The sequence below is a fragment of the Equus quagga genome, chromosome 8 (genome assembly GCF_021613505.1).
Source record: "Equus quagga isolate Etosha38 chromosome 8, UCLA_HA_Equagga_1.0, whole genome shotgun sequence".
Taxonomy (NCBI): domain Eukaryota; kingdom Metazoa; phylum Chordata; class Mammalia; order Perissodactyla; family Equidae; genus Equus; species Equus quagga.
This window is the reverse complement of record NC_060274.1, coordinates 16,980,644-16,996,787: the sequence shown is the minus strand read 5'-3', so window position 1 is coordinate 16,996,787 and position 16,144 is coordinate 16,980,644. Positions and strand designations below refer to the sequence as shown.

General features: G+C 41.5%; 1 protein-coding gene across 1 annotated transcript in view; it reads right to left on the bottom strand.

The window, feature by feature from the left end:
* KATNA1 (katanin catalytic subunit A1) overlaps positions 1-16,052 on the bottom strand; it is a 32,118-nt gene extending 16,066 nt beyond the window's left edge. The window contains exons 1-4 of the mRNA XM_046670237.1: positions 15,786-16,052; positions 8,796-8,970; positions 7,049-7,206; positions 755-935 (exon numbers count right to left, since the gene is read on the bottom strand). Of these exons, the coding sequence (XP_046526193.1) occupies positions 755-935; positions 7,049-7,206; positions 8,796-8,957 (501 nt within the window). The 5' untranslated portion in view covers positions 8,958-8,970; positions 15,786-16,052. The remainder of the gene's footprint in view (positions 1-754; positions 936-7,048; positions 7,207-8,795; positions 8,971-15,785) is intronic.
* Positions 16,053-16,144: the final 92 nt, after the last annotated feature.

The following is a 16,144-nucleotide window of genomic DNA, read 5'->3' as shown; positions in this document are numbered from 1 at the left end:
AACCACGCTTCAGTGGTGTTCCTGCCAAAAGTGCTTCATGAGGAAAAGTCAGACCAACGTAAAGTGAGGGACATTCTATACTGACATTCTGAACTCTTCAAAAATACCAGGCCGAAAAAGACAAAGGCTGAGGCAACGCTGGCATTAAAAGAGACTAAAGAAGCATGACAACTAAATGCAAGGCACGCTTCTATACCGGATCCTGGGGCAGGGGGAAAGCTACAAACGACATTATTGGGATAACCGGCCAAATTTTAGGAAGGTCTATGGATTGGACAACAGTACTGTAGCAATGTAAAATGCACAGCTTTGGATAACTGCATTGTGCTTACATAAAAGAATGTCCTAATACTCAGGAAACACACTCTCAAGTATTTCAGGGTAAAAGGGCATGGTATCTACAACATACTCTCAATGCTTCAGGAAAAAAAATGTACATGAGACTAAATGATAAAACAAAAGGGGAAAATATTAATAATTGGTAAAACTGGCTAAAGAATATATGCAAGTTCCTTATAGCATTCTTGCAACTTGTTTGCAAGTCTGAAATTATATCAAGATATAAAAGTTACCAAAAACCACCAAAAATAGTTGTTGACTAGTGAGTGGGAAAAATCCTAGCCTGGGTGGAGTATGACTAAGGTTTTATTATAGTCCGGCAGTTTTAATGACTAAAAATGATGAAAATTTGTACAGTCTTCACTTTTAAGGTTAATAAATAACTTTTTCAACGATGAAAATCAGGAACATTTACCTTTTCCTCTCTTCCTTTATTCTGTTCTTTCTTTTCCCGATGACGAACAGCTTTCCCTCTGTCGTTGTGAAGATTGTGTGCAGACGGACGGTGAACTCTGACTGTCGTACCTGGACGGTTCCCGTGTGGTTTTGGGTCACTATACTGAGGAGACTGGCGCTTTCTAGGTCCTGGCGAGGGTCTAAGCAAATACAAGATCATAATCGACTCCAGGAATTGGTCCAACTATGGATGAGCACCCAGTGTGCAAGTTAGAGTCTATGAAGTAAAGAAGCCAAGGCAGTAATGAACACAAGACCAGACCAATAAACTCAAGGTCACTGAAATCTCAGATCCAATGTGTGAACCCGACAGCCGTCTGTGGTGATACAATGAGAGGAACGGAATGCAGTATGGTTACTGCGGTAGAAGTAACGGAAGGCAAGGGATTGGCACCCTCCTTTGAAAGGAAACAGCTGTTGTAGATCAAAGATGAATGAAAAATTATGTCTGATTCTTGGAAACTGCAAACAGCATAATTTATCAGAGAAGAGAGTTTTATCAAAAGAACGAGAATACAGCAAAGGTGTAGATTCACATTTATCCACTGGTATATGTGCAATTTGGTACCACTTTATTTAGAATGCATCATAGTTCTCATGTTTTAATTAATAAAATGTAATAATTTTCCCATAAAAAACAGATATAAGCTCTAGCTATAAACAGTTACAGGAACGGATGTATGGTGCACTTACATACATCATCTCATTTCATCTTTATTTCTGCAGCAGGATTCAGACCTCTCAAATATTTATTAGCTCTTACTCTGCTCCCAGACTTGGTTGGGGCCATTAAAATAGCAATAAAAAAGGTAGGGGAGCCCAGTCCTCAAATCCCTCAAGTATGGTTAAGAAAGAAGATATGTGAAACCAGGGAAGCATCCTAGAAAGTGCGAAACAGACTTCGTGCTATGGCAATGGCCTCATGAAGAGACAACGGAGTGTCTTTTTTAACAGTGTGTCTATCAAAAAAGACACTCCTAGATGTGGAAAGTTGAGAATGAGCATGTGGGAGCATGATAAAGTCAAACCAATGTACATCTGGAAGGAATGATGGTTGTTCAAATTTGGATTTAGAAACTTGGATAGCCAAGTGGAGATATGCCTTTAAAATATATATTTATTTTTCCCCTTACTAGAAAAACAATACAAAATAGACACTGAAATATAATAAAGTATAAAGAATAAAAGTCACCTGTAAGTCCACTATCCAGAGTTAACCATTTAACATATTAGACTATTTTTTCATAGTTGCCTTTCATTTAAACGAAATTGGAACCATTATACACACACAGTCGTGTTTTTCCTTCCTCATCGTATCATGAGGCATTTCCTGTATCATCTCCTCATAAATGACTTTTAATGACCAAATATCAGTCAATCACATAAAATGTGCCACACTTTATCCACTTCTTCCTGCCAGCTATTCAGGGAGTGGGATTTTAGGTGGCGGGATCAGAGATGCCCTTTCTGAGGAGACATTTAAGTAGAGACCTGAAAGAAATGAGAGGACCAGCCATCAAACGCCTGAGCTGAAGGAAAGGCAAGTGCCAAGAAGTGACGCATCCGTGTGTCTGGCTTGCTCCAGGAGGCTGAGGGAGAGAGCTAGAAGAACTCAGGGCACAGAAGGGGTGGTCACAGAGGGACCAGATCTCACAGGGCATCAAAGGACATGGAGAGAACTTTGGGTTTTATTCTGTGAGATGAGAAGATATTTGAGGGACATCAGCTGACTTGTAAAAGAATCAATCTAACAGTTTTCAAGCTATTTCTAATCTTCTCTCTAAAAGGCTTCAATGAACCACCTTGTACAAACATTTTTGTGCACAGTTCTAGAAGAGAATACTGGACCAGCTGAATCTATTCGTTAATGGGACTAGAATTTAGGTGATGACAAGGTTAGAATCACCAACAGAGCTGAAGAATGAATAAGCTCTCTCAAGCATGAACACAAAGGAAGACAAGGAGAAAGGGAGTTTTGAGGGATATTCAGTTGAGGGAGCAGGTAAAATAAATTACAGAAACAGAAAGACGCAGCAAATAATAGTAAGAGTAATAGTAATCCAGGGCATTCAGAGGCAGAAAAAGATATTGAAGAAAGAAAGAAGCAGTAAGAAGGGACACCAGGGCTCATTATCATCGAATTTTCAAGACGAAGAGGCTCATCTAATTCAACTTCCCCTAGGGGCTGGCCCGGTGACACAGTGGTTAAGTTTGCATGTTCTGCTTCAGCGGCCCAGGGTTCACTGGTTCAGATCCCGGGTGTGGACATGGCACCGCTTGGTAAGCCATGCTGTGGTAGGCGTCCCACATGTAAAGTAGAGGAAGATGGGCACCGATGTTAGCTCAGGGCCAGGCTTCCTCAAAAAACAAAAAGAAAACAAAACAAAACCCCCCACCCCTAAAATTAAATAATTCAACTTCCCACTCCCCCCAAGAGAGAACCCTCCTGCCTCTGCTTGTTGGACTGAGGTGACCAAATAGTTCATGAAATTTGAAACCAACTGAATTTTCACTGGGCACATCTATTCACTGGAAAACTCTTACCAATAACAGAGAGGAGTGACATGGCTGTTACGGACTGAATGTCTGTATGCCCCCAAATTCATTATGTTGAATCCCTAACCCCCAATGTGACCATTTGGAGTAAGGAAGTAAATAAAGTTAAATAAGGTCATAAGGGTGGGGCCTTGATCTAAGGATTAGTGTCCTTGTAAGAGACCCCACAGAGCTTGCTCATTCCCTCTGCCATGCAAGAACACAGAGAGAAGGCAGCCGTCGGCTCAGGAGGAGTCCTCACTGGCAGCAAATCGGCTAGCACCTTCATCTTGGACTTTTCAGCCTGCAGCACTGTGAGAAATAAACTTCTGTTGTTTAAGGCACTCAGTCTGTGGTATTTTGTTATGGCAGCTGGAGCGGACTCATACAAGGGGAGGAAAGAAAAGAGAAAGCAAATGGGAGTAAAACATTCATAGGCAAGAAAAAATAAAAATAGAACTTGACCCATTTATTATTAGTTCTACTTCTGAAATTAAGAAAGAAGTAATCATAAATATGGAAAAAGTTTTACTCACAAATGGTCACTTTATTTATAATAACAAGAAAGGGGAAAACGACGGATCAGAACGTGGTTAACTATGTAGGTTACATACCACTCAAGAGTAGCAAACAACCCTTTAAAAGTAGCAGAGCAGGAAAAGGTCTGAGCTGGCTTATAAATTATCAGCGTTTACCATATCAAGAGCAGATTACTGAACCTATCTAAGCTTAAGTTTCCTCATCAGAAATTGGAGCTAAAAAATTAGTACCTGCTTTCTAACATTGTTTTGAGAATTAAATAATGTATGCAAAGAAATTAATACAGTCCCTGGCACATATTAACTGTGTAGTGATTGTCGTCTATCAGGATTTTTTTTTAATTTTAAAAAGAGGGTACAAAGTTACACATTGTGGATAGAGCACAATTACAGGATGAAAAGAAACACTGCTCAGGAAACTAGAAGTCGCAATAGAATGAGCACATGATTTCCCCCTTACTTTTCTGCCATTTTCCTATTTTTCTTTAATGAGCCTACTGCTGTGCTTTTTTTTTTAGTGAATTCTAAAATATAACAGAAAATATATATGAAAGCGCTTATAAGCAAGGGAAAAATTTAGTAAACATTCAAAAGCTATCAGAGTCAGGACCAGAACATCAGTACTTTTATCTGGAACTGAAGAAAATTAAAGTGGCTAAGAAACAATCAATAGCCATTAGTTGATCTTAAACTGGAGAGGGAGCACTCTAATACAGTACTTCTCAAAGTGTGGGCCATGGAGCATCCGTGTCAGCATCACCTGCAGAGTCCTGGGCTCCACCTGCTGTCTGTTATACTGGACTCTCTGGGAGTGCAACCCCAGAATCCACATTTTTAACGAGTGCCCCAAGAGATCTTTATGTGTACTAGTTTGAGAATGACTGGTACGGCAGAGAACGCCAGCTTTGTAGTCAAATATATCTGGGTTCCAATCTTAGCTCCACCAGTTATTAGCTTTGTGATAATGGGAAAAAGTTACCCAACCTCACTGTACCTCAGCTATCTTATCTGAAATACAGGGAAAATATGACTTATTTGGAAGGTTTATTGTGAGAAATACATGCAATAACACGTGTAGCCTAAAATAGTGGCTTTGTGAGTGAGCCACTCAATATCTAGCACCTATTATAAAATACAATCAAGAATTAAGAGTTACAATGATCGAACGTTAAACTGAAGAACACCTAAGTAATGTCTTAATGCAATATTCTCAAACCGGTTAGGGGGTGAGTAACCTGCAAGTCAGTGTTCTTTGTAGACTGCTATTATACATTCAGATATTTAAATCCACAATACAAACTAGGAAGTCTATCATGTAAGGAAATAGATAAGCGACCTCTACCTGCTCACTTGTCAGTTAAAAAACATTCAGTGAAACTAAACCTAATTGGCTGTTTAGAGCATTTTGGTGACGATCACTTTCACTAATTGTTCACTTACTGGCACCAAATAATAGGAAGCTTGGGGAAAAAACGCCAGAGGGAAACCTAAAATTGAGAATATTTTATCTTTTCTTTTTTTCTTTGAATTAAAAAGCCCATTTTTTTGGGCAGGACACATGAACAGACATTTCTCCAAAGAAGATATACAGATGGCCAATAGGCACATGAAAAGATGTTCATCATCGTTGATCATCAGGGAAATGCAAATCAAAACTACACTAAGATATCACCTTACACCCACTAGAATGACAAAAATATCTAAAACAAATAGTAACAAATGTTAGAGAGGTTGTGGAGAAAAAGGAACCCTCATACACTGCTGGAGGGAATGCAAACTGGTGCAGCCACTATGGAAAAGAGTATGGAGATTTCCCAAAAAGTTAAAAATAGAACTACTTTATGACCCAGCTATCCCACTACTGGGTATCTATCCAAAGAGCTTGAAGTCAGCAATCCCAAAAGTCCCATGCCCCCAATGTTCATTGCAGCATTATTTACAATCGCCAAGACATGGAAGCAACCTAAGTGCCCAGCAACAGACGAATGGATAAAGAAGATGTGGTATATAGATACAATGGAATACTACTCGGTCATAAAAAAGAACAAAATCATCCCAATTGGAACAACATGGATGGACCTTGAGGGTAATACGTTAAGTGAAATAAGCCACACAGAGAAGGACAATCTCTGTATGACTCCACTCATATGAGGAATTTAAAAATGTAGACAAAGAGAACAGATTAGCAGGGGAAAGGTGGGGTGGGAGGTGGGCACAAAGGGTGAAGTGGTGCACCTACAACAGGACTGACAAACAATAATGTACAACTGAAATTTCACAAGATTGTAACCTATCATTAACTCAACAAAGATTAAATTTAAAAAAACCCATTTTTTAATTTTTTTTTTTTAGATTGGCACCTGGGCTAACAACTGTTGCCTATCTTTTTTTTTTTGTTTTTTGTTTTTTGTTTTTAAGGACTGGCACCTGGGCTAACAACTGTTGCCAACCTTTTTTTTTTTTCTTTTTTTCTTTTTCTGCTTTATTTCCCCAAACCCCCCTGTACACAGTTGTATATCTTAGTTGCAGGTCCTTCTAGTTGTGGGATGTGGGACGTCGCCTCAATGTGGCCTGACAAGCAGTGCCATGTCCGCGCCCAGGATCTGAACCCTGGGCTGCCGCAGCGGAGCACACGAACTTAACCACTCAGCCACGGAGCCGGCCCCCCATTTTTTAATTTTAGCAGCAGTATGGCTTGATGAATAGCAGTATCCTCTGATAGCTTGTTTGAGAACCACTGTTTTAGTCTAACTCCCTCACAAAAGCATATTTTTGGCTTATTTCCACCCAAATTTAATTTGTTGAAATGGACCATAGAGTTACATGATACACAATTTAAGAGTTATAAAAAGGCATTCAGCAAAAAACCCTCTTGGGGCTGGCCTGGGGGTGTAGCGGTAAAGTTTGTGCACTCTGCTTGAGCTGCCCTGGGTTCCCAGCCGCAGACCCATGCACTGCTCATCAAGCCATGCTGCGGCAGGCGTCCCACATATAAAATAGAGGAAGACGGGTACAGATGTTAGCTCAGGGCTAATCTTCCTCAAAAAGTAAGTGACTAAATAAATAAAATAAAAAACCCTCTCCCATTCCTGTCTCTTAGCCACCCAGTTCTCCTCCTAGATATAAGCACTGTGACTAGCTGCCTGTGCTAGTTTATTTCTTAAAAGGTCTCCACTTACCTTCGTTCCGCAGGTACCGGCAAGGACCAGACTTCCCCCTCGGAAGCTGGCAGCTCATGCTGTGCAGCCTTCAGTGGAGTGCTGTCTAGTTTAAAGCTCTCTAGTGTCTTCATGATATCCTTAACATGTTTAGCTTCCACATTTATTTCCTGCCAAACCTGGTTTCAAAGAAGGAGAATATGGCTCTTCAAGTTTCTATAACTAATAAATCACTGCCAAGATTAAGTTAAGGCCATTTATTAGAGATGTCAGAAACCTCCATTTTGACATCAGATAGATACCCAGTAAATCACACCAAAATGTTCTGTTGAAATTTAAAAATGGTTTATTAATTCTTCGTTTTCAATTGCAAAATTAATTCTGGTAAAATGAACTAAATATCCTGGCTAATTAAGCTATGTTACTGACGTACGGTTCTTATTCAGCTTGCATAACAAACTGAAAAGTTAGCTGTAACTTTAAAGTTTGATAAAAATAATACTTTTGCAAGTTGCACATGGATGGTTTTTTATGCTATTTAATTGACTTTTAAAATGCTGATCAGAATTCACTAATTTCATAACTCACTAATGGTTGCAACCCACAGTTTGAAAAGTATGACTTCAGAGGATAAACTGCTCAATTCAAATATAATCAAGATTTTTTTTAAAAGCAGTCTTGACTCAATTTAAACACTATATGTATATATGAAATATTGAAATGAAGCTGGTAATGTTTGCTTTTAAAACTAAATGGTTTAGGGGCAGCCCCGGTGGCCGAGTGGTGAAGCTCAGCGTGCTCCACTTTGGCAGCCCAGGTTCGGTTCCCCACAGACCTACACCACTTGCCTGTCAGTGGCCATGCTGTGGTGGCCACTCACATACAAAAAGAGGAGGACTGGCAGCAGATGTTAGCTCAGGGTGAATATTCCTCAGCAAATAAGTAAATAAATAAATAAATGATTTAAGTATCTTTACAAAAAAGCTTAGACTTTTAAAGTCAAAAGTGTCTGGCTTAAAAAAAAAGTCTGTCAGTGACAAACTTAAGACTCCTCATGAAATAACAGATTTTCCACTTCTGGTAACGTAAGGAGTATGCAGAGGCAAATTTAGGGAAAGAGGCTAAATTCAAAGAGGCAGGATATTTCTCTTTTAAAGAAATTAAGAAAAATATGGAACACTAACAAAAAAGCAGCTCGGCAGAATCTGAGGGATAATATTCCACGCGGAAGACCAGCTCAAAAAGACTATTCATTTCTGTAGCATGTTCTTCCTCTGTGAGGGGGTGAACCTTATTAGAAACACCATCTTCACCTGGACCCATAAGTTCTACAGTTTCCACCTATAAACTTCTATTGGTCCTCAGTGACTAAAGTTCCTCAAATGGGACTCAAATATGGTCTGCGTTACGATGTTCTAAAGAGAATGCAGCAGCGTGAGATTCAAGTGTCACCTGCAGCTTCAACAATAGCTTAATACAGTCAACACAAATTTTACCAGGTAAAATACGTGATCTAGAAAAAAATTTCAAAATTACTTTTAAAAAAAGCTATTACATTCCAACAATTAGAATAATTAAATAGACCTCAATACTGATGATGGTGAATACGGATTATTACTAATGTCAAGTTTCAAGTAACCATATATACAAATCCACATAACATATCATACACTCTTAATGCATAGCTGCAAAAAGCAGTGACAATCTATTTAAATCTTCTCTTCTGAGAACTTAAACCATTAAAACATACAGCAGCCGTGATTCTCACCTGTTGCCATTTCTGCTGGAGGTACGTATCTTTAACTGAATACAGATACTTGTTCATTTGGTCAAGAACTCCCTGATAATAGACCATTGCGGAGTCGTAGTTTCCCAGCAATGCATATTCACGAGCCAATTTTACATTCTCACTAATCATAAGAAGACTCATGCTCAAGCATAAGCTAAAAAAAAGAAAGAAACATTTTCATATTATATGTCTCAACAATAAGCACTACAATGAGCTTTTTAAAAGTGTACTCTCCAGGGCGCTCAAGAAGCTCACAATCACACACACCACATTTCCATCTCTATACATTTGCTCAACCTATTTCCACTCTTTCAAAGAAATGTCTTAGTTCCCACCACCAAACCCACCTACGTGTGAAAGCCCAGCTCAGAGGCGGTTCTCTCAGTATGTCTACTTTCTGAACTTCTCAGTTCAAAATAAACTCTCCCCCTTCTAAAGTCCTCTGGCACTCCACAGGGACCTTTCATCTCAAGGCACTTGACTATTTGGAGTTATATTACTGACATAGGTCGTATCTCTAAGTTCTTCAAGAGCGGGATCTGCATCTGAAAGGCACGACACACAGGTCTTACCAAACAGCGGCAGAACAAATGCAGCATGTTAGTTTTTGGAAGGCAGTGTGGGAGAGCAGAAAGCACATGTGGACTGAAGTTAGGAAAATCTTGGTTAGCATTATAATTCTGTCACCTTGATCAAATCCCACAACTTTTCTAAGCCTCAGTTTTTAAATCTGTAAACTTGAGATAATAACTACGTTCAAGAGCTGCACTGTAAGGAATGAACGACGATTCAAAACACTTGGCATACTACTTGACAAAGAGCAGGGCTTCAATAAATGCTAACCACATCTTCCCTGAAGCTTTCTATACACGAGAAACGAGCACAGTCTTTGCACGTAGCGGGGTGTGGATACAAAGCATCAGAAGCAGGCATCTGATAAACGTCAGCTTTGTTGATGTTGACGATAATTACTATTACTTCTTAACTGTACACAGTATGGTGAAGTCCAAACTTGGAAAGACCTGCATGCTTTTGAGAGGGCAATAATTTAGATTAGGGTTGTGGCTTTGGAAATAAAAAGAAACACATTTGAAGCACGTGGTGAAGAACTGCTCAGAGTACTTATGAACTAGTGTGGAGAAGATGCTGAAAACTGACATTTCAAGCCTGTGGAAGTAAAAAACGAAAGAATGACGAGAGATCACAGGACAGCTAAGCAGACAGATGTATGAAGGAAATGTGATTATTTTTGACTCCTTCTGCATGTCAGTGGGATATCCAAATAGATGTATCTCATGGATGAACAGAGATAACGTCTGTGTGGGGACCTCTCTCCCTTGCTTACTGAATGCAGCCAGAGATGGTTCCTAAAACTGTGTTTCTTAACACCTCCCTCCCCAACTCCACCCACGGTTAAGGGCAAGTGATGCAACAGAGCTTAATTCTGATAGAGACCACCATGGCTCTTACGTTCTGCATATTTAATTCTTTATGCTGGAATGAGGTTTCCTGTGAAAAAAACATGCCAAGCAAATTTCTTGAGTTTAATTTAATGCAGAGTGTTTAGCTGGTGGGCATGGCGAGGAGAATGATGGCAAGCCAACCAGGAATATCAATCAGACTCACTATCTGTCAGACACAGGACCAAAAAGATTTTCTGCCAAACAGACAAGAGAAGGTAATCATATCCATACAGCCCAGAATTAGAGGATTAGAGGAAGCAAGATTAATAGTCAGGAAATGTTGGCAGGTGGAAGAGCTAAAAATCAGCACTACTATGAGAGCAGAAGAGGGGGGGTTCTACGCTCCTTAGGACACAGATTAGAGGGAAATGGAATCACAACCTCGTGGAGAAGCAGCGACGTCAAAATCACACCCACAGCCTCAGGCCAGTCTTTGGTAGTTCTCATTCTCTGCCTCCTGGTATCCATAACCTTGTGTAATTGCTTCCCCTTGAATGTGATCTTGTAATAAAAAGAATGTACAAAAATAATGGAATGTCATCTTTGAGATTAGACCGTGGCTTCCATCTTGCTTGCTGTCTCTTGCTGGCTGGCTCTAAGGGAAACCAGCTACCACGGCTGTGAGCTGCTGTGTGCAGAAGCTCTCATGGCAAGGAGCTGAGGGAGGCCCCAGGCCAACAGCCAATGAGGAATTGAATCCACAACCACGTGAGGGAGCCTGGAAGCGGATCTTCCCCCAGTTGAGCCTTGAGAGGACTGCAGCCCTGACTGATATCCTGATTACAGCCTGTGAAAGACCCTAAATCAGAAGCACCCAGCCAAGCCATGCCCAGAGCCTGACTTCACAAACTGTGAGATAAGAAACGTTTGTTGTCTCAAGCCACTCGGCTTCGGGGTAATTTGTTATGAAGCAATACAGCTCCGAACTGAGGTCTATACTAACTCAAGACTGAGCATCTGAGGTCCAAAAGGAAAGGCAAACAGTCCTGTGACCTAAAGGGTGACTCCCTGGAGCCAGGACCACTGATAACGGCCCATCTTAACAAAAGCTCCAGGGCCAGGGACCACGGCTGTTATCTACTGACACATCCCCAGCACCTAACCACACTTGGCACATAGCAGATACTCAGGAACTCTTTGAATGAATGAATACTGCCAGGTTTTTGTCTTAACTACTAAGATCCCTTATCTTTGTCCAGTTCCTGACCCTCAGCACTCTCAGATTCCTTGATCCTCAGCTCATCCCTCCTAGAACTGTGTGACTGCTTCTGCCCTGAAGCTATCCATGCCCTATGGTGACTGGTGACACCCAGCCCAGCAACGATGTAGGAAGAGTACAGCTGAGGCCAGCTGCTGGCAGTATACAGCTGACCTGCAGGAGCCTGGATATCAGGCCTCTCCTGTCTTTTCCCTCTCTCTCTTTTCCAAAACAGACTCCCTCCAGATCTTTCTTCCCTTCCCCCAACTAAGAAAAATCTAAATGTTGTTACTTATATATAATTGATCTTGATCTTCATTTTGTTGGGGGGGGGGGGGCCATGATTCAATGTCCCTAAACTCACAGATCACTCCAGGCCTTTTTTTTTTTTAAGATTTTATTTTTCCTTTTTCTCCCAAAGCCCCCCGGTACATAGCTGTGTATTTTTAGTTGTGGGTCCTTCCAGCCGTGGCATGTGGGATGCCGCCTCAGCGTGGCCTGATGAGTGGTGCCATGTCCGCGCCCAGGATTCAAACCGCTGAAACCCTGGGCCGCCAAAGCGGAGCGCGTGAACTCAACCACTCAGCCACGGGCCAGCCCCTCCAGGCCTTCCCTGAAGGTTCTGTGTTATGAATACTTCTTTCTAGTCAGACAAAATTCCTTAGAAGCCAATGAGTTAACATTTTCTAACAAACAGAAATGGAAAGTTAATCCAAGGCCACATTAAAAATGACCTGAAAAATTTTGGGTTATCAAAGAAACAATGTGCTTACTGGCAATAGTATCAAAATACCCTTAGTTGACTAGAGGCCAGCCCCTCTAATTGCATTTATTACCGTAATGTGCATAAGTCGTTCATTCAGGAAATACTCAGGGAGCATCTACTGAGTTGCAAGGAATTGCACTAAAGACAAAAATAAGTTTGAAAAAAAATTAGACAAAATTTTTCGTATTCTTTAGCAGTCTCTAAGTGTAGGATAGCCTCCTTCTCAAGTGACTGTCAACACTGGAAATTTACGAGATTCTCCAATTTTCAAGAACATACCCTTATTATTGCTTAAAATTACACTGCAGGAGGACAGAAATTGGGTCTACCTGGCACAATATCCGGCAATATTTGAAGAAAAGAATGTATCTGAAGAAAAGCCTACATACCAAATTTTAACCACCATGAACTGTAAACACTACCTAGGGGTTCAATTAATAGAACACTTACAAAAATGAGATTGTCCAAAAGCTCAGACTCTTGGTTAAAGATTATTAAGAGAAAGATAACCACAGGCGATTGCTTTATCTCACAGCAAGCTTTTCCTCTACATTGTTCCATCAGAACCAACCTTTGGTTACATGGCATGAGTATTTATTTTAGCTAATGAGTAAATTCATTTATGTAAATTAAGTAAGGTGTGACATGAAATTTTAAATCAACTAACAGAGTCAAATCTTTTGAACACTAAAAACTCAGTATTACAACAAAATTTCTAGCAAACTTAATATTTGATGTGGTGTGGTATCTCCACAAAGTGTGTTTTTCTCCTCCAGGATAAGAAAAAAAAGTGATAAAGAGACTGAAAAAGAACAGGCTACAGATCCAAATATTTGAGTTCTAACATTCCTATTCTATTCCAAAACAACAAATATGGGGCCTTCCCTACGCCACACGTTAAAAGGATACCTTACCTACTTAATTTTTTAAGGAATATTAAACTGGATTCTATTCTAATTGCATTTTTTTTCTTTTGGTGAGGAAGGTTGTATTAACATCTGTTGCCAATCTTCCTCTTTTGGCTTGAGGAAGATTGTTCCTGAGCTAGCATCTGCACCAATCTTCCCCTATTTTGTATGTGGGACGCTGCCACGGCATGGCTTGCTGAGTGGTGCCTAGGTCCATGCCCGGGATCTGAACCTGCGAATCCCTGGCCACTGAAACAGAATGTTCGAACTTAATCACTACTCGACTGGGCCAGCCCCTCTAATTGCATTTTTTACTGAAATGTGCATAAGTCGTTCATTCAAGAAATATTTTCTCTCTCTAATCTTCCTCAAAAAAAAAAAATTAAATTAAATTTTAAAAAAAACAGGGGAAAAAAAGAAATATTCAGGGAGCACCTACTGAGTTGCAAGGAATTGCACTGAAGACAAAAATAAGACAGAATTAGACCCTGAAATCCTTGAAGTTAGTGGAAAAGTTTTTTAAATTCTAGGTGTTTTTTTCTTTGCTTAGTAGGAGGAAAAAAGCATAGAATATTATTAAGCACAAGCTAAAAGATCAGCATCAATGTTAAAAATATTTATCTGCAAAACTGATGTCCGAAAACAAAAATATATGAACCTCCATCATGCATTTCTCTGAGGGCATTTCAGTAAACCAAGTGTGTGTAACTTTAAGTGACAACACACTGTTAAGCAATTTTCAGAATGTTCATCTCTGGGATATGAAAGCAACACATGCTAATTTACAGTCAGTCACTGATGATTATGAATAATCAAAATAAATGAGTGACTGATGACCAAAAGCATAGCATACATTTTTCTTATCTTTATAATCATCATATGATAAATACTCAAGAAGCATGAGAAAGTTATACATATTCATATATACCTATATATATGCATTTGGTAAACTTTCTTTTGGTTTACCCCGAACAAAACAAAAATAAATCAGTGAATATAACAATTAAAATGTAATTTAAAAGCCATATTCAAGCCATATCTGTAAACACCAAAAGCAAAATCTATTTAGTATGTTATCAACACTGACCATATTGATTTGATATGCTCTCTTTCCAGCCAGTCAAGTAGATAAAAAAAAAAAACCCAAACCATCTTGTAAACAGAAATTCATTGTTGTTAACACAGTAAGTTCTACAAGACTCTCTAACCTTTAGCATTTGTCAGAATTGTGATACCAGTTTCAAAATAAGGTGCAGAGGGGCCCGCCCCGATGGCCAAGTGGTTCAGCTCATGCGCTCTGCTTCGGCGGCCCAGGGTTTCGCCTGTTCGGATCCTGGGTGCGGACATGGCACCGCTCATCAAGCCATGCTGAGGCAGCGTCCCACATGCCACAACTAGAAGGACCCATAACTAAAAAATATGCAACTATGTATTAGGGGGCTTTGAGGAGAAAAAGGGGAAAAAATTAAAAAAAAAAAAAGGTGCAGAATCTGTTGTAGACTACGTAATATGCCTAGCACTGAGTCTATAAAATGTAAACGCTTCTTGAATCACCAAGGCCACAAAGGAGCTTTATATAGCTCTTCACGCTCTCGGAATGCTGGAAAGTTGATCGGCACTGCCTTTCTTTTTAAGGCATGATACAGGCCACAAGTTATTAAAATTAATACAAGACAAACAACTTTGTGGCTATTTCTTTGTGGGAGAACCCACTGATTACAAAAATTATCTGCTATGCAAAAGAAAAGAGGCTGCACGTTGAGATATTATTTAGGCCTGTATGAACATTACAAGAATCTTCCTTGACACTTGTATTGTTCTATCATTGTGACTATGTGGCAAAGATCTATTGCACACATTCTAAAACATTAGGAATGTTTTCAGCAATAACTAAAGGTCCGATTTCAAAGAGGAAGACACAAATGAGCGCTTCAAAGAGAGAAGGGTGCAACATTGAGCAGCTGGAAGTTAGTAACATATAAAAATGGCACTTGGCAGTTGAAAGAGGAAATTATTCGCGATTAAACAGGGCTTGAGACTAGCCACCCTAAGGTACTTAAGGATCCACGCTTCTCCCTAACTTCGTCACCATATAATATACGTATGAAACGAACGTTTCGACGGATACATTTTCTAAAAGCTACCAACTCTGAACAAGAAGGGCCTTAAGCCTCCCAGAGGACGCCCAGCTCCAGAACGCAAATAAACTAAATACAAAATATCCTAAACAATATTACAACAAAACGTATGAAAGGAAGCTGCATCCCAACATCAAGGCTTTCGGGGTTTTTCGGGGGTGAGGGTTTCGGGGCGGGGGCGTGGAAGGATTGGGGAGAGGACGCATCCGAAAGCGAAGAAATAACATGTTCTCTCTGCCGGAGACCCTAATGACACAGGCCTAGGGATGGGGTCGGCAGGAGCGCTCCAAAAGTCCCCGGCTGGCCAGGACTCCTCAGGTAGGGGACCGTCACCTGAGCCCCAGGTGTCGGCGACTGCGGCCAGGACCTACGCCCTCGGGGCAGGCAGGGGCAGGCTGCCGGAAGGATGCGCCGGGGGCTCTCGCCGCCGGTCCGCAGGCCCTCGCCGACCCGGCCATGCTGGGGGCCCCGGAGCACCCGGAGAGCGAGCACTCACCTGCGGCGGCCGAGGCTCCTGGGGAGGCCGCCCACCGCCCGCGGAGGGGAAGGGCCGAGCGGGGCCCCGGGCAGCGAGGGAGGAGGGCCTTGCCCGGCCCCCAGCACCCCGCTCCGTGCCCACGGCCCCCGCGCTGCCGGCTCCAACCGCCACCAGCCCCCGGCGCTGCTTCAGCTCGCCGAGAATTTGAAGCCAAGCCCGCCAGGGTCACTTCCGGTGCCGGGGGTGGCCTCCGCGACTCCGGCGCACGCGGGGCGGCCCCCTGGGAGCGAGGACGCGGGGCGGCGTGCGCGCGCCCGGAGCGCGAGGCCGGGCGGGGGCGGGGCCGGCGGGGGCGGGGCGGGGCCGGCGGAGGCGCG